Source organism: Bubalus kerabau, chromosome 9 (genome assembly GCF_029407905.1).
Source record: "Bubalus kerabau isolate K-KA32 ecotype Philippines breed swamp buffalo chromosome 9, PCC_UOA_SB_1v2, whole genome shotgun sequence".
Taxonomy (NCBI): Eukaryota; Metazoa; Chordata; class Mammalia; order Artiodactyla; family Bovidae; genus Bubalus; species Bubalus kerabau.
This window is the reverse complement of record NC_073632.1, coordinates 88,811,228-88,832,077: the sequence shown is the minus strand read 5'-3', so window position 1 is coordinate 88,832,077 and position 20,850 is coordinate 88,811,228. Positions and strand designations below refer to the sequence as shown.

At 41.8% G+C, this 20,850-nt stretch overlaps 1 protein-coding gene across 7 annotated transcripts in view; it reads right to left on the bottom strand.

Annotated features, from left to right (window-relative positions):
- The window catches only part of AIG1 (androgen induced 1), a 270,184-nt gene that overhangs the window by 26,208 nt on the left and 223,126 nt on the right, over positions 1–20,850 (bottom strand). For 5 of the 7 annotated variants that reach the window (XM_055535801.1, XM_055535805.1, XM_055535799.1 and 2 more), the window contains one exon: positions 9,332–9,447. The exons of the other annotated variants lie outside the window; for them this stretch is intronic. In XM_055535801.1, the coding sequence (XP_055391776.1) occupies positions 9,332–9,447 (116 nt within the window). The remainder of the gene's footprint in view (positions 1–9,331; positions 9,448–20,850) is intronic. 7 annotated transcript variants of the gene reach the window in all.

The following is a 20,850-nucleotide window of genomic DNA, read 5'->3' as shown; positions in this document are numbered from 1 at the left end:
TATATACTGCTCACCTCCTACACTTAACACCGTGCCTGACACATGGGAGGGAAATACTTGTCTGTGAGAGCTAAGGAGCTTCATCCCAAATCAACATGGATCTGATGCTTTCAGAAGAGAGAAGTAAAATATGATCATAATAGCCAAGATAGTTCCTTCTCTTACTTTGAAAATTATTAAGGAAATAGGTCTACCTTAATGTATAAAGACACAGTTTAGAACAGCTGTTTTCAGCAAATTTGGAAAACTCAGCAGTGGCCACAGGACTAGAAAAGGACAGTTTTCACTCCATTCCCAAAGAAGGGCAATGCCAAAGAATGTTCAAACCACCACACAATTGTACTCATTTCACATGCTAAGCTAGGCTTCAACAGTACCTGAACCAAGAACTTCCAGATGTACAAGCTGGATTCAGGAAAGGCAGAGGAACCAGAGATCAAATTGCCTACATCCACTGGATCATAGAAAAGCAAGGGATTTCTAGAAAAACATCTACTTCTGCTTCATTGACTATGTTAAAGCCTTTGACTGTGTGGTTCATAAGAAACTGCTAAAGAAAACTTTTAAAGAGATGGAAATACCAGAGCACCTTACTTGCCTCCTGAGAAATCTGTATGCAGGTAAGGAAGCAACAGTTAGAACTGGATATGGAACAACAGTCTGGTTCCAAATTGGGAAAGGAGTACATCAAGGCTGTATACTGTCACCCTGCTTATTTAACTTATATGCAGAATATATCATGTGAAATGCCGGGCTGGATGAAGCTCAAGTGGAATCAAGGCTGCCAGGAGAAATATCAATAACCTCAGACACACAGATGACACCACCCTTATGGCAGAAAGCAAAAAGGAACTAAAGAGATTCTTGATGAAAGTGAAAGAGGAGAGTGAAAAAGCTGAGTTAAAATTCAACATTCAAAAAACAAATATCATGGCATCCAGTCCCATCACTCAATGGCAAATAGATGGGGAAAATATGGAAACAGTAACAGGCTTTATTTTCTTGGGCTCCAAAACATTGCAGACGGTGACTGCAGTCATGAAATTAAAAGACGCTTGCTCCCTGGAAGAAAAGCTACGACCAACCTAGAGTCATTACTTTGCCAACAAAGATCGATATAGTCAAAGCTATGATTTTTCCAGTATGGATAGGAGAGTTGGACCATAAAGAAGGCTGAGCACCAAAGAACTGATGCTTTTGAACTGTGGTGTTGGAGAAGACTCTTGAGAGTCCCTTGGACTGCAAGGAGATCAAACCAGTCAATCCTAAAGGAAATCAGTCCTGAATATTCATTGGAAGGACTGATGTTGAAGCTGAAACTCCAATCCTTTGGCCACCTGATGCAAAGAACTGACTCACTGGAAAAGACCCTGATGCCGGGAAAGATTGAAGGCAGGAGGAGAAGGGGACGACAGAGGATGAGATGGTTGGATGGCATCACCAACTCGATGGACATGGGTTTGAGTAAGCTCTGGGAGTTGGTGATGGACAGGGCGTCTGGTGTGCTCCAGTCCATGCGGCTGCAAAGTGTTGGACATGACTGAGTGACTCACCTGAACTGAACTGAGACAGAGAGATCCATGACAGATAAGTAGGATCTGGAACTAATATTTATGGAAGACATAACTGAGGGAAGGGTGGGGTTGGATGGGGGTATGGGGAGGGGAAAGCTTTGAAGCTGAAAGGAGCATATTGCCCTTGACAATTGGTGTGAAGATCACCATGGCTAGAGCTAAGCAAAAGTGAAAGAGAAGGAGGATGAAGATACAGAGGTCGGTGGAATCAAACAATGTAGGTCCCCTAGGCCATGTAAAAGAATTTTGGAATTTATCCCTAGACACAATGGGAAGTCATCCACATTCTCTGAGCAATTGAGTGGCATGATTATACGTGGTTTTACAAAAGAATTGAGGGATCCTATATACAGACGAGTTAGAGGTGAAGAAATGACAGCTCTTTGCAGTAGCTCAGGAGAGAGATAATTGCAGCTTGGACCATGATGTTGGCAATGGAGAGGGATCAAAGTGTAAGTATTCTAAAAGCACTTTGGAGGCACAGAAGCCAAAAACTGGTGGATAATTTTTGTAGTGGGTCCAAGAGAGATGGGCTTAGGAAGTTTCATAGTTTTGGGGCAAGAAAAACTGAGTGGGTGCAACGCTCAGGGGATAGACACTTGGGGGTGTGATTGGGAAAGCACATGAATTAGGTCTGCAGCTGCTAAAGGGGACAGGCTCGTGAGCAAACATCAAGAGACAGCTCTGAGCTGGAGATCTGAGACAGAGGCTGCAAAAATGGTGCGCGAGATAAGTTGTTTCAGTCGTGTCAGGCGTCCCTGGTGGCTCAGACTGTAAAGAATCTGCCTGCAATGCAGGAGACCCGGGTTCAATCCTGGGTCAGGAAGATCCCCTGAGAAAGGAATGGCAACCCAGTCCATTATTCTCGCCTGGAGAATCCCATGGACAGAGGTCCTGGCCAGCTATGGTCCATGGGGTCACAAAGAGCCGGACACGACTTAAGTGACCAACACTAACTATGTACACTAACGATGGATTTACCTATTGATAAGAGGTGGTTTTAAAAAAAAGAGAGGGAGACCAGGACTTCTCTAGTGGTCCGGTGGTTAAGAATTCTTGCAATGCAGGGGACACAGGTTCAGTTCCTGGTTGGAGAGCTAGATCCCACATGCCTCAGAGCAAGTAAGCCTCTTGTTGCAACTACAGAGCCAGGGCACCCTGAGCACTGCAACTAGAGGGTCCTCGTGCCTCAACAAAAGGTCCTGTGTCCTAAGACCCGAGGCAGCCGAATAAATAAGTACTTTTTAAAAAGAGGACCTCCATTACGAGAGTAGATCTCGAGGTAGGTGTTCTTGCCATGAAAAAAAAAATTAAATAATAAATAGAAAGAGAAGAAGACCTGAGTTTCAAAGGACTCCAGCGCTGGGTAGAGTGGGAAGAGCCAGTCAGTGATGCTGAGAGAGCAGGGAGGAAATTAGGGTGGTTGTTACATCAGCTAAGTCAGGGAGGAGAGTGATTCAGGAAGTGGGGGGATATTTTAGTATCAGAACTGCTGACATGTCAGTTGAGAAGAGGTCTATAAAGCAACCAGTGGATTTATCAAAATAGAAGTTCCTGGTGACATTCGCAAAGGTTTAACCAAAGTAATGAAGCTTAAGCCACACTGGAGTGGCTTATAATCCTGTTCACATAGGACACTCTGTGTTAGATACTGACCTATAGGCGGCACATGTACTAAAAATTAATCTTCCTTTAGTCATCCCAGCAACCTTATGAGGTAGGTACTCTTCTTATACCATTCTACAGATGAGGACATGAAGACACAGGGAGGTCATGTGATTTGCTCAAGGTCCTATGAGAGAAGTGGAATCCAGGCTCAGGCAGCCTGCCTCAAAAAATCCATTCTCCAGACGGTTCCCCTGTCCTGTCTGCTAAGTGTGTAAATGGGGGTAGAGACAGCGTAGACAACTCTTTGGTTGGATAGCTTGACTGACTCAATGGACGTGAACTGGGACAAACTCCAGGAGATGGTGAGGGATGGGGGGCCTGGCGTGCTGCGGTCCATGGGGTCGCCAAGAACTGGACACAACTTGGCGATTGAACAACAACAGACAACTATTTGGAGAAACTGGGCTGTGAGTAGGGAGATAGTGCAGTTCAGTTCAGTCGCTCAGTCGTGTCTGACTCTTTGTGACTCCATGGACTGCAGCACACCAGGCCTCCCTGTCCATCACCAACTCCCGGAGTCCACCCAAACTCATGTCCATTGAGTCAGTGATGCCATCCAACCATCTTATCCTCTGTCGTCCCCTTCTCCTCTTGCCTTCAATCTTTCCCAGCATCAGGGTCTTTTCAAATGAGTCAGCTCTTCGCATCACGTGGCCAAAGGATTGGAGTTTCAGCTTCAACACCAGTCCTTCCAATGATAGTGCAGTAGCCAGGTATAAAAGGGGGGTGGGCCAAGAATAATTTTTTTTTTTTTTTTTTTAGGGTGGAGACAAGGACAGGAGTCTGTTCAAGTATTGATGGGAAGGCTCTGGTAGTGAGGCTGGAGTTACAGGAGAATGAAGTGATGCAGGAAGGGTAGAAATCTGGGAGGGGATGGAGCCAGAGTACAGAGGGAGGGGCTACCGGTTAGAAGCTGTGGAAACGCTTCCCCCACTGGCACAGGAGACACAGGAAAGGGAGGGGACAGCAAGGATGTTTGCAGGAAGAACTCAAGAGTTCCTGTTCAAAGTTTTTTACATTCTGTGTGAAATTAAAGACCAGGCCATCTGCCTAGAGAGGAAAGGGCAGAGTGAGAGGGAGGTGGAGGGGGATGGGCAGAGCAAGCTGGAGAAATACAAAGGAAACTTGCCAACAGCATCAAAGGCATAAGCAGCATCCAAATGGTGATTCTGGAAGACAGCGGGGAAAAGAAGTCGTATTGGTTTGGGTGGAGGGTAGGGATGTTGAGGAGTGTGGGAAGGGTCATGACCACATATAAAATGATCTTGGTGAGGGGCCTGCTTAATACATATGGAGAATTAATCCCATGGAAGGAGGAGCCTGGTAGGCTGCAGTCCGTGGGGTTGCTGAGGGTTGGACACGACTGAGCGACTTCACTTTCACTTTTCACTTTCATGCATTGGAGAAGGAAATGGTGACCCACTCCAGTGTCCTTGCCTGGAGAATCCCAGGGACGGGGGAGCCTGGTGGGCTGCTATCTATGGGATCGCATAGAGTTGGACACGACTGAAGCGACTTAGCAGCAGCAGCAGCATGTATACCCAGGATGTCTGAGAACCAGCTGTTGGGGGTAAGAAAAGATGAAACTCAGAATAACAAACACTAAACACTGGGAACTGAGATGAATAATACACAAAAGCCTGTTCTGTCCAGATGCTGATCTAAAACTCTGATCCTACCAGGACCCAAATGAACATTGGAGGAGCCCTGTGCAAGCCACACTCTCACACAGCAAGTCCTCAACGGTCTACATAGACTTCTCCTTAAAGGATAAGAAAACAGTAACTACCGCTACACGAGGTGTTTGTAAAAAACAAATAGATGAGGATAATGTGAGAGCAATGACGTTTTCAATTCTCAGGGGAAAAGCAGAGCTTGAGAAATACCTTAGTATATGAAACATAAGAAATTTTCAGAACACTCTTTGGCATTCTTAATAGAAGGAGACATAAAACCCACCAGGTGGACCCAAAATTCTTAACAAGAGCAGAGAATAAAATGAAAATAAGGATGGTAGGGAAAAGAGGAAGAGGAAGAGAGAGAAGTGAAAACTTTCCATCCAGACTCAGACACGCAGGACTTTAGTCAACTGGGAGAAAGGAAAGATACTATCATTTCTTGAATGACCTGTGTGCTCATTTATTTCTAACGGGAGAGAACATGCAGGCAGTATCTCCTATTTTAAACGTGATAAAAATGAGGCTAAGCGAGGATAAGTAATTTGCTCAAAGCTCCTAAGAAGAGGGGATCTGAACAAGGACTGTCTGACTGCAAGGATCCGGACCTCCACCTCTCAGAGTAGCAAGACAGGTTAATGAGGGAAAAACCATGCAGAAAGGGGCTGAGTTCAGGCTCCCGAAGGACTGAGTATCCTTGGTACAAACACAGAACAACAACAATGGGTAGCAGACTGAGTGCCAGTCACGTGGCAGGCGCTTCGTACCCAGAGGCCTGAATGACTGGACATGGCTGCTTCTGATGTACTGCTGCAGAACTAAAGGAAAACTAAAAACCCACTTAATTCATTCACGCATAGAGTTACTCTTCAAACAGTCAGAGAGAGGGGAGAGTAGTGTTCCCGTATAGACTCTGCAGCTACACCCCAGTGCTTGTACTTAGAGCTGACCCCTCAAGAACATGGGTTTGAACTTCAATGGTTCATTTGTTTATTTAGACACAGATTTTTTTTTCTGGCTGTGGTGGGTCTTTGTAGCGGTTCTTTGGCTTCTCCAGTTGCAGCGGGCAGGCTTTGCTGCCTCGTGGCAAATGGGATCTTGGTTCCCCAGTTGGGAACATGCACCCCCTACACTGGAAGGCAGATTCTTAGCCACTGGACAATTAGATAAGCCCCCAGATTTTCTTTTCCATATTCACAACGGTACCTGAGATTGGTATATGATCTGAAATTGGTTGAATCTACAGATGTTGAATCTCAGGTACAAAGGTATTGCAGGTAGAGGAGAACCATGTATATGGAGCTGACTGTACAATTATACTCAGATTTACCATCGCAGAGAGGGTTGGCACCCCTAATCCACATTGTTCAAGGGTCAAAAGTAGGTCTGGCAACAACAAAAAACAGTCTCTTTTCCTTGGGTAAGCTATATCATCTCTCTCAAGTTTGGTTTCCTAATCTGTAAAATGAGCCAGATAGTGCTTATCTCAAAGGGTTATTTGGGGAACTAAATATGATAATACTTTAAATTGCTTGGCACAGCAGTCAAAATAATGGCATTCATTACATTTCCTGATAATTACAGCTGCATTAGAAACCAAAGGGACTTTCGGTGCTGTGTCCTGCATAAGGGAAAAGGGATGATTTTATTCATTAGGGGGAAATCTCAATGAGGTGCAGAGAAATGCATGGAGCAGTGATGGTGGAGGTGAGGTGTGAAGAGAGGGAGTTAAAGCCCACCATCAATGGTCAGGGGGTTGGTGTCTCTGTCCCAGACTTCCGGGTAAGTGGAAAGACAGGTGGAGATGGGCATGAGAAGGGTCTGGGATGACTTCAGATGCTAAACTTGGGTTAGAGTGAGATGGAGGCTGGGAAATGGAGTCACTGAGCGTGGGTACTCAGTGGACTCCAGTCCATGAGGGAAAGCTCCAATACCCCCTCGCTTTCTCAACTCTCGAGATCCAAATCTAGAAAGACTGCAGATTCAGATAGGGAGGGAGACTTGTGAGAATGAGCAGCAAGACAGAATCAGAGCTGAGCAGACAGGGAGGCTGGCCAGGAGCCTCGGAGGTATAGCTTCAGCTCAACCACACAGAGGACTGTCAGGGAGATCTGCTTTATAATTAGCGTGTGACAAGAAGAATGCTTTCTTAAATTTTGGCATAAGGCTCTGGAATGTCCAGTTATAACCCTGGTATGCTGTCAGAAGATTTCATATCCTGAACCTTTTGCTGCTGTGTCACTGGTATGTCGTATCTGAGATAGTCTGGAAAGGAGCAAAAGCCAGTGCCTTCTGAGATAACAATTAAAATTCTTGGATTTATATAATGTGATATGATGTGAGGGGCATTGTTTAGCTCTTGGCACAGCCATGAATGCCTAAGGCAGAACACCAAAGGAAAAAGTTGACTCTGAGAGCATTCTCAGAACATATCTGGAAGAGTTTGCTGGTTAATGCAGATACGTGTCCAAACAAGCACTGGTTTGCTCAGTAAAGACGCATAGCTGGCAAGTCTCCCTTGGCAAGCAGAGCGTGAGTAATGCTTCATTTTAATGAGGGATCTTGGGGGTCTATAATAAGGACTATGTGGTATTTCCCACGTGTCTCTTTGGAACGTGGACTGATTGTACCCGTGGTAGAAGAAAAGCCATCAGAAAGTATGTACTTCCTAAAACCTCTAGGGTGCTACAAGATTCACATAATTTAATGGCATCTAAATGAATTCACAGAAATACACCCAGCATTCCCAGAGTAAAAATCTTCTCTTACCATAGGTAAGTAAATATGAGCGCAAAGTAATGAGACTGTTGGTGGGAGAGGGGAGATGGGAAGGGTATATGATTTTTAAACTAAAGCTATAGGCAGTTCCAGATGAACTGTAAACATTGTAACATCTCTGGAATAACTCTTAGCTTTCCTACCTGACTCTTCTGAAAGATAAGATGACCTGGATGGGTGGGATCAGGGCGGGTGGGAGGGAGGTCAAAGCAGGAGGGGATGTATGTATACGTATAGCTGATTCACTTTATTATACAGCAGAGACTAATACAACATTGTAAAAGTAATTATACTCCAATTTAAAAAAAAGTCATCTGAACATTAGGTTCCTATGTATAAAGCACATGTCTTCATTTTTAAGGCATTATTTCAGGGTCACACTTTAACCTGTGAGTCCGGATCATTTGAACTTTTTCTTTCAGAGAAAGCCAATACTTAATGTTTTGGCTGGAAACAAAACCAACCTAAAAAGTGACTAGGAAAACAAACACTGCCCAGTCCTTCTGAACAGTGACTGGTCAATGAAGTGGCAGATAGAGCATGACCACATGTTTGTTGTAGGGTCTACTGTCTGGATGTCCCCTTAGATCCAGCCATAGGGCGCGCATGACTTCCCAACAGCAAAGCCCCTTTTGGTTCAGATGTGGAGCCTTATTCAGGCAAAGTATGTGAAATACTGTACTGACCTTTATTTAATATTTCTGGACTGGCTGGAGCAAAATGCTCCACGAGGACTGGACCTCCCAAAGTGCCCCAGGATTCTGGTGGGATTAAATACAGTTCTGGGGTGTTTGGAAGAACATGATTCAGTCCCAAAAGTTTACAGGAGGGGATGGTCATCCAGAACTCAGGACATGAGAGTCCCAAGAGACAGAAGTGCTAGGGGCAGAGACCTCTTTGGCATAGGCTAATATATTAAAGAGGACTTGGAATTATACAGAGAAATAAGAAATTCTCTATCTTAAATAATTTTGAAATGTTAACACATGGTTAGAACTGAAATTGAGGTGAAATAAATTCATCAGGCAAAAAGCCTTATATCAGATAAATGTGGCTACCTCCCACTTGGGATTTATTCATGCCCAGTAAACCAAGTGGAGATTTCCTGTCATTTATTTACCCCAGTTTTTCAAAATAAAGCCATTAAATGCATGCTCTAGGTGACAGTCAGGCTTTAAACTGACTCAGGAAAATGTACATTTTCACTTGTTTCACTTAGAGGGTGGAAGTCACTCCCGGAAAAGGTCATTCCTTCTGTCCTCATTTGCATTTGCTGCAACTCCCTCACTCCCAACAAAAGCAACAACAACCACAACAACAACAAAAACCCAAGCAAAAGAAGCAATAAAACTGATGTCCAAGAAAAACATTTAGTTTGAAAAAGAGTTGAAAAATGCAGCCTTGGAAGAAGCACTGCTTACATGGGATTGTTCAACAAATTCCTGTTGTGTGAGGTTTGGCATATACTTTCTAAAAATATAAGCATCTGGGGAAATGAGACAAAGCCCAGGTCTTGGACCAAATGAGGCACACAGTGTGAATCTGTTAGTGATTATATCCATAATGAAATATGTACCCAAATTTAGCAGCACAAAATCTAATACAATACGAAAGCCCAGCAGGCACCATCCTTACCATAATATATAGCCAACAGAGAAGGTACATATGGCGGCCAGTCCGCTGCTCCTGCTGGGATACGCGTGGTGTGATGTCCTCATCTCGATTAATATAAAGGGCAAAACCGTTGTGTGCTGAAAAAGAACAGAGACCAGGTGACACAGGTTCTTAGCATCACCACTCAACAGCTGTTTTGCCATCACTAGGAGAAAGGATAGTGTCATTTCCTAGCAAAAGTGCCTCAGCACAGACCAGTATATGGCTTGTCTAAGTGGTAGAATGGACATGAAAACATGTAGTCCGGCAATTGCTCCCCTGGTTTTTCTTCTGTATCTTAGTTTTTAAAACTGTATTTTCTTTATTCTCATTACAGGAAATTATAGACAGATGTAAAGGGAACAAATTAGAATATAATAAAGGAATAAAAACAACCACTGTTAATATTTTGCTATACGTCCTCCCCCCTCAACTTTTTGTTCATATTATTTATACACAATTAAGATCATACTGTGCATCCCATTTTATTTGGAATTACAGCATAAGAATTTTTGATATGAAATTTTAGAAATTATTTTAGAATATAAACCCTGACCAGAGCTGCTGAAAACTCCATTTTATGGATGTATCAGCATTTTTCTATCTATCCATCTATTTATTTTTGACCTCACAACATGGCTTGCAGGATCTTAGTTTTCTGATAAGGGATGGAACCCAGGCCACAGGAGTGAAAGTGCTGAGTCCTAACCATTGGATCGCCAGGGAATTCTGTGTACCAACACTTATTAACTGATTTTTATTCTTGGTCATTAAGTAGTATAAGATTTTTCAATTTTTACTTGAATAATTTTAATTTAAATAATTTTAAAGATATTCATTTTAAATCAATATCTTCTGTAGAAATTCTTGTTATTTTTTAACTGATGTATTGATGATTTACAATATATTATATTGGTATCAGGTGTACAACATAGTGATTTAAATTATTTTCTTACAGTCAAAGGTTATGATTTTAAGGCTGTTGATACATAATGCCAAATTATGTGTGAACCAGCAGCAGGTTAGAAAAGAAGGCCAAATTAGCTTGCAGAAAGGATGTTCTGACTTGTACCAGCACTGCATGGATTTAGATACGATGTTGGACAAGACACTCCAAAGAAGTTGCGTGGAATATCTCCACTTGTTTTTCAAACCCAGTGGCCACTCTAGATTCTCAGTTCAGTGGGCCAGGATAGGGATAAAACTTATCCCCTCCATGTGGTAAGAAGAAAGGAAGGTCAACACTCCTGACATTGAAATTTGGTGGAAAGACACAAAGGAAAAAGAGCTTCTTAGGTAAAACTGACTCAGGATATAAATTTACCTTCCTTCACTGGAGAGTTTTCCAAGAGTAAGAAGATGGTGGAACTGAGAACTGAACCACCAGCAACTTTGAATTCTGTTGAGGATACTCCTTAATGGTCATGAAAGAGGCTTTGTTCTGGTCTTGCTGCATAGTTTGCATGCTCCAGGAAAAGGCAGGAAACTGTATGCTATGATTTTTTTTTTTTTAGAGGAATTCATTTGTTATTTAAGTATTTGGTTAATACTGAAATACATTGAAAAGGAGTTTTTACAATGTCATGTTTTTGTTTTGTTTTACATTTGAAACTGATATGGCTTTCTATATTAAACTCACCGTACAAGTAAGGGAGAGGCACTAATGCTAGTGAGAATATTGATGCATGCTTGATTTAAGATAAGGATAGAAAGGGGAGAGTCTACACTGCTAAACCTTTGATGGTTTCTTTTTTTTTTTTAATTTTTTTAAATTTTATTTTATTTTTAAACTTTACATAATTGTATTAGTTTTGCCAAATATCAAAATGAATCCGCCACAGGTATACATGTGTTCCCCACCCTGAACCCTCCAAACTCTAATAAGTACTGTCACAAAATGGAACCCGGTGACAGGCAGACCTGGGAAGGAAAGACATGGTGGGGATAGCGAAGGGAACATCTTTGGAGCAACTTACTGTTTACATTCATAGAAAAAACAGGATATTGTAAGAAATGATAAGACACTGGCAATTCTTTGCTTTAAACTTTCTCTTCTACATAATTATTCTGACTGCCAATACATGGCAATTAGACTATGGTATGCCTATAATGTCTGGTGGGTGACGCCATAGCTGGGAAGCTTTGTATTTCCTTATCCTTTGCTGCTCTGTTATTGTTGTAAATAATTAATATAATTAGCTCTAAACAAAACCACACAAAATGTACACATGTGTTAATACAGAGATGGTACGTATTTTAAAGACCTATTTCATTGTTTTTTTCCCACTATAATTTATTATAATAGATTATCATAAATTAATGATAATTAATTGGCTTGGAATTTCACCAACAATTTGAGATGCCAACAATAGTTCTACAATAGTGATTTCATGTAAAAAGTCAAAAATATAGTTAGCAGTAAGGCTGAGACTTCTCAGATCCCATGTAGAAGAAAAATCCCTGCAAATCAAATGTTTACTCTGAAGATAGTGGTGACTCTAAGAGTCTGTGTTGGTTATAAAATGATATTATTTTATAAAATGATATTATTTTATAAAATGATATTATTTTTGACTTTTTAATATTAAATATATCTCAGCTCTACTTCTTACTCCATTGCATCACACTTAGTAAAAATTCACTCATTTTTCCATAAATTTGTACAAGTTCCAACCACTAATCTGAATATTTTTACCCAGTTAACACTATTTTACCAAGCCTATTTGCTGATCATAAGATGTCAAACCTGGAAAGGTTAGGATGTCCTTTGGTGATGCCAGGCCCCCCCCAAAAAAAAAATCTCTTTGAAAAACGAAAATCTCTCCAGGTCACTTCATTTCTGGCATCATCGCCATTAAAAAGGAGCTATTTCTTCCATCAGCGAGGACAAAAGATCTTTCTGTGGCTAGCTGTGCCCATGCCAGTTTTGACCAGGGGCAAATTCTATATGAGAGTAGTAACAGCTTATTATGTAGAATTTTCATGCACTAAAGAACGTATATCCTCTTTTCTAAAATTTTATAATGCAAATTATGTTTACTGATAAACATTACATATTAACAAAAGTAAAAATAGTGCAAAATATTTACAGCAAGTATAAATGTTTCTCTGCATGTAGCTAAAGTCTTATGACTAAAGAAAAGATTAAAAAAATCTATGAAAGGCCTTGTTGAATCTCTAAGTTACCTTTGGCAGCTAATTGTGACTCAAAATCTGTAGCAGCAAGAGGGGCAATTACTTCAGAAGTAGGGGTATAAGAAATTCAGTTCTAATCCACTCCCAGGCAACACTGTTTCAATGACTTAAGAACCAGGAAAGAAATATTCAGCTCCATTTAAGACCAGAGGTGCACGAGTGGTAAGCTTACATTTTGTTCACTGTGGTATGGTGTAGCACTTAAAAAAGAGCCTAGCACATAGGAGGGGCTCAGTAAATACTTGTGGAGACCATTTAATCTTTGAAACAACATCCTAAATGAGAGTTACTAACTCTTTTCTGTAGATGGGATTAACAAAGACTCGGAAAATTTAACTGTATTTAAAAAAATTATTTATTTATTGGTTGTTTTTGGTTGTGCTGGGTCTTCGTTGCTGTGTGCAGGCTTTATCGAGTTGCAGCGAGCGGGAGCTTCTCTCTAGTTATGGTGCGTGGGCTTCTTAACTGCAGTAGCTTCTCCTGTCGCAGAGTACGGGCTCTGGAGCATGTGGGCTTCGGTAGTTGTGGCCCATCAGTTTAGTGGCCACCCCCTGGCATATGGAATCTTCCTGAACCAGGATCAAACCTGTGTCCCCTGCATTGGCAGGTGAATTCTTAAGCACTGGACCACCAGAGAAGTCCAAAGGCAATAACTGTTGTGCCCTACTAAGTAAGTCTACCAAGTGTTCAAGATCAGTTTTGTCTCCAAATTCCATGCTGTTTCATATATTAGAATTATGTCTTTAAAAGATATCAGAGATAAATTATGTTTTACTCAATAAGCTTGTGGCAGTACATGATTTAAGGTCACTTATGTTGTCTCTCAACAAACCAGAACTATTTTTTTGGTTAAGCTTCAATATAAACAAAAAGATTTTCACTGTGAGAAAACACATTTTAGTAAATGAGTTCTTTCCTGTGACGTATAGGCAGTCAGAACAGTATCATGGAGGAAGGATACAAAGTGCCTGCTGCTGCTGCTGCTAAGTCGCTTCAGTCGTGTCCGACTCTGCACGACCCCATAGACAGCAGCCCACCAGGCTCCCCCGTCCCTGGGATTCTCCAGGCAAGAACACTGGAGTGGGTTGCCATTTCCTTCTCCAATGCATGAAAGTGAAAAGTGAAAGTGAAGTCGCTCTGTCGTGTCCGACTCTTAGCGACCTCATGGACTGCAGCCCACCAGGCTCCTCCGTCCATGGGATTTTCCAGGCAAGAGTACTGGAGTGGGGTGCCATTGCCTTCTCCGACAAAGTGCCTACAAAAGTCAAAAGTCCTAATTCAGTCCTGTCACATACTACATGCTTTTTAAATAATTTTTTTAGTCAATTCACTTTTTTTCCTTAAATAAATATATTTAAAGGAAAACTTACAAGGTTTATAAACTCTCCTAAATGGAATATATTAATAAAAGATAACCACAAAAACAAATAACAATGAAAACTAATTGATCTTGATAAATATTCAATAGACACGTTTGCCCATTTGATTCCGAAGCCTGCTCTGTATGTGGTAAGTATGGGTGTTAGAATTAGAGGGGCACTAAAGACATGCACGTAGAGCTGGACAAAACTGAGTGACTTAGTATACATGTACAAAGACAGGCCAGAATGAAATAGAGACCCTTCTAAATGAAATCAGAAGGACTGAAAGATAACTGAGAGAGAATTACTTTTTATCAGGTGATTCAATACTATTTAATGCCAGGGCCCTGTGCCCTTAAGTTATCTCAAATACCATCTGAGCCACACATCTATACCCTGGAACAGATTACCTGTAAACTGTACTTGTACTTTCGAAGTGCTGAATTATTTGATTTAGTGGTGGCTGCGCAGGTGCAGGAGGGCCAAGAGGAGCCACTCCATGTTCAAGGTCAGGAGGGGCGGCAGTGAGGAGATACCCCTCATCCAAGGTAAGGAGCAGCGGCTGCACTTTGCTGGAGCAGCTGTGAAGACATACCCCACGTCCAAGGTAAGAGAAACCCAAGTAAGACGGTAGGTGTTGCAAGAGGGCATCAGAGGGCAGACACACTGAAACCATAATCACAGAACATTAGTCCATCTAATCACACGGACCACAGCCTTGTCTAACTCAATGAAACCAAGCCATGCCTGTGGGGCAACCCAAGATGGGCGGGTCATTGTGGAGAGATCTGACAGAATGTGGTCCACTGGAGAAGGGAATGGCAAACCACTTCAGTATTCTTGCCTTGAGAACCCCATGAACAGTATGAAAAGGCAAAATGATAGGATACTGAAAGAGGAACTCCCCAGGTCAGTAGGTGCCCAATATGCTACTGGAGATCAGTGGAGAAATAACTCCAGAAAGAATGAAGGGATGGAGCCAAAGCAAAAACAATACCCAGTTGTGGATGTGACTGGTGATGGAAGCAAGGTCCGATGCTGTAAAGAGCAATATTGTAATAGGAACCTGGAATGTCAGGTCCATGAATCAAGGCAAATTGGAAGTGGTCAAGCAAGAGATGGCAAGAGTGAATGTTGACATTCTAGGAATCAGTGAACTAAAATGGACTGGAATGGGTGAATTTAACTCAGATGACCATTATATCTACTACTGCAGGCAGGAGTCCCTCAGAAGAAATGGAGTAGCCATCATGGTCAACAAAAGAGTCCAAAATGTAGTTCTTGGATGCAATCTCAAAAACGACAGAATGATCTCTGTTCGTTTCTAAGGCAAACCATTCAATATCACAGTAATCCAAGCCTATGCCCCAACCAGTAACGCTGAAAAAGCTGAAGTTGAACGGTTCTATGAAGACCTACAAGACTTTTTAGAACTAACACCCAAAAAAGATGTCCTTTTCATTATAGGGGACTGGAATGCAAAAGTAGGAAGTCAAGAAACACCTGGAGTAACAGGCAAATTTGGCCTTGGAATATGGAATGAAGCAGGGCATAGGCTAATAGAGTTTTGCCAAGAGAATGCACTGGTCATAGTAAACACCCTCTTCCAACAACACAACAGAAGACTCTACACATGGACATCACCACATGGTCAACACCAAAATCAGATTGATTATATTCTTTGCAGCCAAAGATGGAGAAGCTCTATACAGTCAGAAAAAAACAAGACTGGGAGCTGACTGTGGCTCAGATCATGAACTCCTTATTGCCAAATTCAGACTTAAATTGAAGAAAGTAGGGAAAACCACTAGACCATTCAGGTATGACCTAAATCAAATCCCTTATGATTATACAGTGGAAGTGAGAAATAGATTTAAGGGCCTAGATCTGATAGATAGACTGCCTGATGAACTATGGACAGAGGTTCATGACATTGTACAGGAGACAGGGATCAATACCATCCCCATGGAAAAGAAATGCAAAAAAGCAAAATGGCTGTCTGGGGAGGCCTTACCAATAGCTGTGAAAAGAAGAGAAGCAAAAAGCAAAGGAGAAAAGGAAAGATACAAGCATCTGAATGCAGAGTTCCAAAGAATAGCAAGGAGAGATAAGAAAGCCTTCCTCAGCGATCAGTGCAAAGAAATAGAGGAAGACAACAGAATGGAAAAGACTAGAGATCTCTTCAAGAAAATTAAAGATACCAAGGGAACATTTCATGCAAAGATGATATACTGAAGCCCTAATCCTACCAAGGGAACACGTCATGCAAAGATGGGCTCGATAAAGGACAGAAATGGTACGGACCTAACAGAAGCAGAAGATATTAAGAAGAGGTGGCAGGAATACACAGAAAAACTGTATAAAACAGATCTTCACGACCAAGATAATCACGATGGTGTGATCACTCACCTAGAGCCAGACATCCTGGGATGTGAAGTCAAGTGGGCCTTAGAAAGCATCACTACGAACAAAGCTAGTGGAGGTGATGCAATTCCAGTTGAGCTGTTTCAAATCCTGAAAGATGATGCTGTGAAAGTGCTACACTCAATATGCCAGCAAATTTGGAAAACTCAGCAGTGGCCACAGGACTGGAAAAGGTCAGTTTTCATTCCAACCCCAAAGAAAGGCAATGCCAAAGAATGCTCAAACTACCGCACAATTGCACTCATGTCACACGCCAGTAATATCAAATTCTCCAAGCCAGGCTTCAGCAATATATGAACCACGAACTTCCTGATGTTCAAGCTGGTTTTAGAAAAGGCAGAGGAACCAGAGATCAAATTGCCAACATCTGCTGGATCATTGAGAAAGCAAGAGAGTTCCAGAAAAACATCTATTTCTGCTTTATTGACTATGCCAAAGCCTTTGACTGTGTGGATCACAATCAACTGTGGAAAATTCTGAAAGAGATGGGAATACCAGACCACCTGACCTGCCTCTTGAGAAATCTGTATGCAGGTCAGGAAGCAACAGTTAGAACTGGACATGGAACAACAGACTGGTCCCAAATAGGAAAAGGAGTACGTCAAGGCTGTATATTGTCATCCTGCTTATTTAACTTCTATGCAGAGTACATCATGAGAAACGCTGGGCTGGAAGAAGCACAAGCTGGAATCAAGATTGCTGGGAGAAATATCGATAATCTGAGATATGCAGATGACACCACCCTTATGGCAAAGTGAAGAGGAATAAAAAGCCTCTTGATGAAAGTGAAAGAGGAGAGTGAAAAGGTTGGCTTAAAGCTCAACATTCAGAAAACTAAGATCATGGCATCCGGTCCCATCAGTTCATGGGAAATAGATGGGGAAACAGTGGAAACAGTGTCAGACTTTATTTTTTTGGGCTCCAAAATCACTGCAGATGGTGACTGCAGCCATGAAATTAAAAGACACTTTCTCCTTGGAAGGAAAGTTATGACCAACCTAGATAGCATATTCAAAAGCAGAGACATTACTTTGTTAACAAAGGTCCATCTAGTCAAGGCTATGGTTTTTCCAGTAGTCATGTATGGATGTGAGAGTTGGACTGTGAAGAAAGCTGAGTGCCGAAGAATTGATGCTTTTGAACTGTGGTGTTGGAGAAGACTCTTGAGAGTCCCTTGGACTGCAAGAAGATCCAACCAGACCATTCTAAAGGAGATCAGTCCTGGGTGTTCTTTGGAAGGAATGATGCTAAAGTTGAAACTCCAGTACTTTGGCCACCTCATGCGAAGAGTTGACTCATTGGAAAAGACTGATGCTGGGAGGGATTGGGGGCAGGAGGAGAAGGGGACGACAGAGGATGAGATGGCTGGATGGCATCACCGACTCAATGGACATGAGTTTGAATGAACTCCGGGAGCTGGTGATGGACAGGGAGGCCTGGCGTGCTGCAATTCATGGGGTCGCAAAGAGTCAGACACAACTGATCGACTGAACTGAATGGTGCTTTTGCCAGAAAAAATGGAGAAACAGATGAATAGGAAGTTTAGGTATGGATGGAGGAACTTAATGGTATTTAAGAAGATTTAAAAAACGGTTTTATACTACACAAGAAGGGTCTGGACTTGCTATGGGGAAAATACTTTCATTATTTGTGATGGCATTTGGTAATCTATAAACTAAAGGGAAGTTTTATAATAAACTTTCCTGCAGAATAAATAGAAGGATTAAAATATATGCTGTGTGATGGTACAAAAGTAGAGCAGATGAATTAGGAGACTGCTCAAGATTACTTTAAAGTTCTAGCATCTGTGGTGATAGAACGTGTAATATATAAAATATTAAATAAAATTTGAAGACTTTCACCTTCCATTTATTTGGTCTTTTTCCTGGTTTCCAAAATATATATATATTTAAAGTGAGCATTAAAAAAAAATATTTATTTGGCTGCCCTGGGTCTTGGCTGCAGCATATGGGAACCAGTTCCCTGATCAGCGATCAAACCCAGGCCGCCCCTGCATGGGGACCACAGAGTCTCAGCCCACTAGACCACCAAGGAAGTCCGCAAAATATTTTTTTTAATAGAAAGGTACTGTTTCCATACCATATAACATGGATTAAAAATCATTTCAATGGACATTGGGGTACATTTACCTTTTCAAATAACTAGGTCATAGAAACAACTTAAATGTCCAGTGATGGAAGAATGGATAAAGAAAATGTGGTCCGTATATACTATATATACTATGGAATACTGTGCTATGCTGTGCTTACTCGTTCAGTTGTGTCCAACTCTTTCTGACCCCATGGACTTATAGCCTGCCAGGCTCCTCTGTCCCTGGGGATTCTCCAGGCAAGAATACTGGAGTGGGTAGCCATTCCCTTCTCCAGGGGATCTTCCAACCCAGGGATTGAACCCAGGTCACCCGTACTGCAAGTGGATTCTTTACCAGCTAAGCCACCAGGGAAGCCCAAGAATACTGGAGTGGGTAACCTATGCCTTCTTCAGGGGAACTTCCTGATCCAGGAATTGAACTGGGGTGTCCTGCATTGCAGGCGGATTCTTTACCAGCTGAGCTACCAGGAAAGTCCATCGCTTAAATATTGGATCTTAAAAAAATGGTACAGATGAACCTATTTACAAAACAGAAATAGAGGCATATATGTAGAAAAAAAAATTTATGGTTACCAAAGGGGAAGGGTGAACAGGGATAAATTGGGAGATTGTATATATTTTGACATATACACACTACTATGTATAAGACAACTGAGTGACATGTATAAAACAAATAACTAATAAGAACCTACTGTACAGCACAGGGAACTCTACACAATACTCTGTAATGACCTACATGGGAACAGAATCCAAAACCAGTGGATATATGTATATGTATTGACATAACTGACTCACTTTGCTGTACAGTGGCCACAGGACTGGAAAAGGTCTGTTTTCATTCCAACCCCAAAGAAAGGCAATGCCAAAGAATGCTCAAACTACCGCACAATTGCACTCATCTCACACGCTAGTAAAGTAATGCTCAAAATTCTCCAAGCCAGGCTTCAACAGTACGTGAACCGTGAACTTTCAAATATTCAAGCTGGATTTAGAAAAGGCAGAGGAACCAGAGATCAAATTGCCAACATCTGCTGGATCGTCAAAAAAGCAAGAGAGTTCCAGGAAAACATCTACTTCTGCTTTTTTGTCTATGCCAAAGCCTTTGACTGTGTGGATCACAACAAACTGTGGAAAATTCTTAAAGAGATGGGAATACCAGACCACCTGACCTGCCTCCTGAGAAATCTGAATTCAGGTTAAGAAGGAACAGTTAGAACTGGACATGGAAAAACAGAGTGTTTCCAAATCGGGAAAGGAGTATGTCAAGGCTGTATATTGTCACCTTGTTTATTTATCTTTTATCCAGAGTACATCATGAGAAATGCTGGGCTAGATGAAGCACAAGCTGGAATCAAGATTGCTGGGAGAAATATCAATAACCTCAGATATGCAGATGACACCACCCTTATGGCAGAAAGTGAAAAATAACTAAAGAGCCTCTTGAAAGTGAAAGAGGAGAGTGAAAAAGTTGGCTTAAAGCTCAACATTCAGAAAACTAAGATCATGGCATCTGGTCCCATCACTTCATGGCAACAGATGAGGAAATAATGAAAACAGTGAGAGGCTTTATTTTTTTGGGCTCCAAAATCACTGCAGATGGTGATTGCAGCCATGAAATTAAAAGACGCTTGCTCCTTGGAAGAAAAGCCATGACCAACCTAGCATATTAAAAAGCAAAGACATTACTTTGTCAATAATGTTCAGTCTAGTTAAGGCTATGGTTTTTCCAGTAGTCATGTATAGATGTGAGAGCTGGACTACAAAGAAAGCTGAGTGCCGAAGAATTGATGCTTTTGAACTATGGTGTTGGAGAAGACTCTTGAGAGTCCATTGGACTGCAAGGAGATTCAGCCAGTCCATCCTAAAGGAAATCAGTCCTGAATATTCATTGGAAGGACTGATGCTAAAGCTGAAACCCAACCCTTTGGCCACCTGATGCTAAAACTGACTCATTGGAAAAGACCCTGATGCTGGGAAAGATTGATGGCAGGAGGAGAAGGGGTCGACAGAGGATGAGATGGTTGGATGGCATCATTGACTCTATGGACATGAGTTTGAATAAGCTCCGGGAGATGGTGATGGACAAGGAACCCTGGTATGCTACAGTCCATGGGGTCACAAAGAGGTGGACATGACTGAGCGACTGAACTGATGATGATGCAGAAACTAACACAATGTTGTAAATCAACTATATGTTAATATAAATTTAAAAAAGACACACACACAAAAAAGGTTTTCTTCCTTGGAAGCAAAAACATCTTTTGAACATGAGGGGTTCCAGACCATCCCTTGCCTAGCTGGATAATGAGAGAGCTGGCCATCCTCTGTCCACTGATTTGCATTAGTAGGGCACAGGCAGACCTTTGGGAACGTTCTTAAGGTAACGGATGCATCAAATCGCTGTCTGAG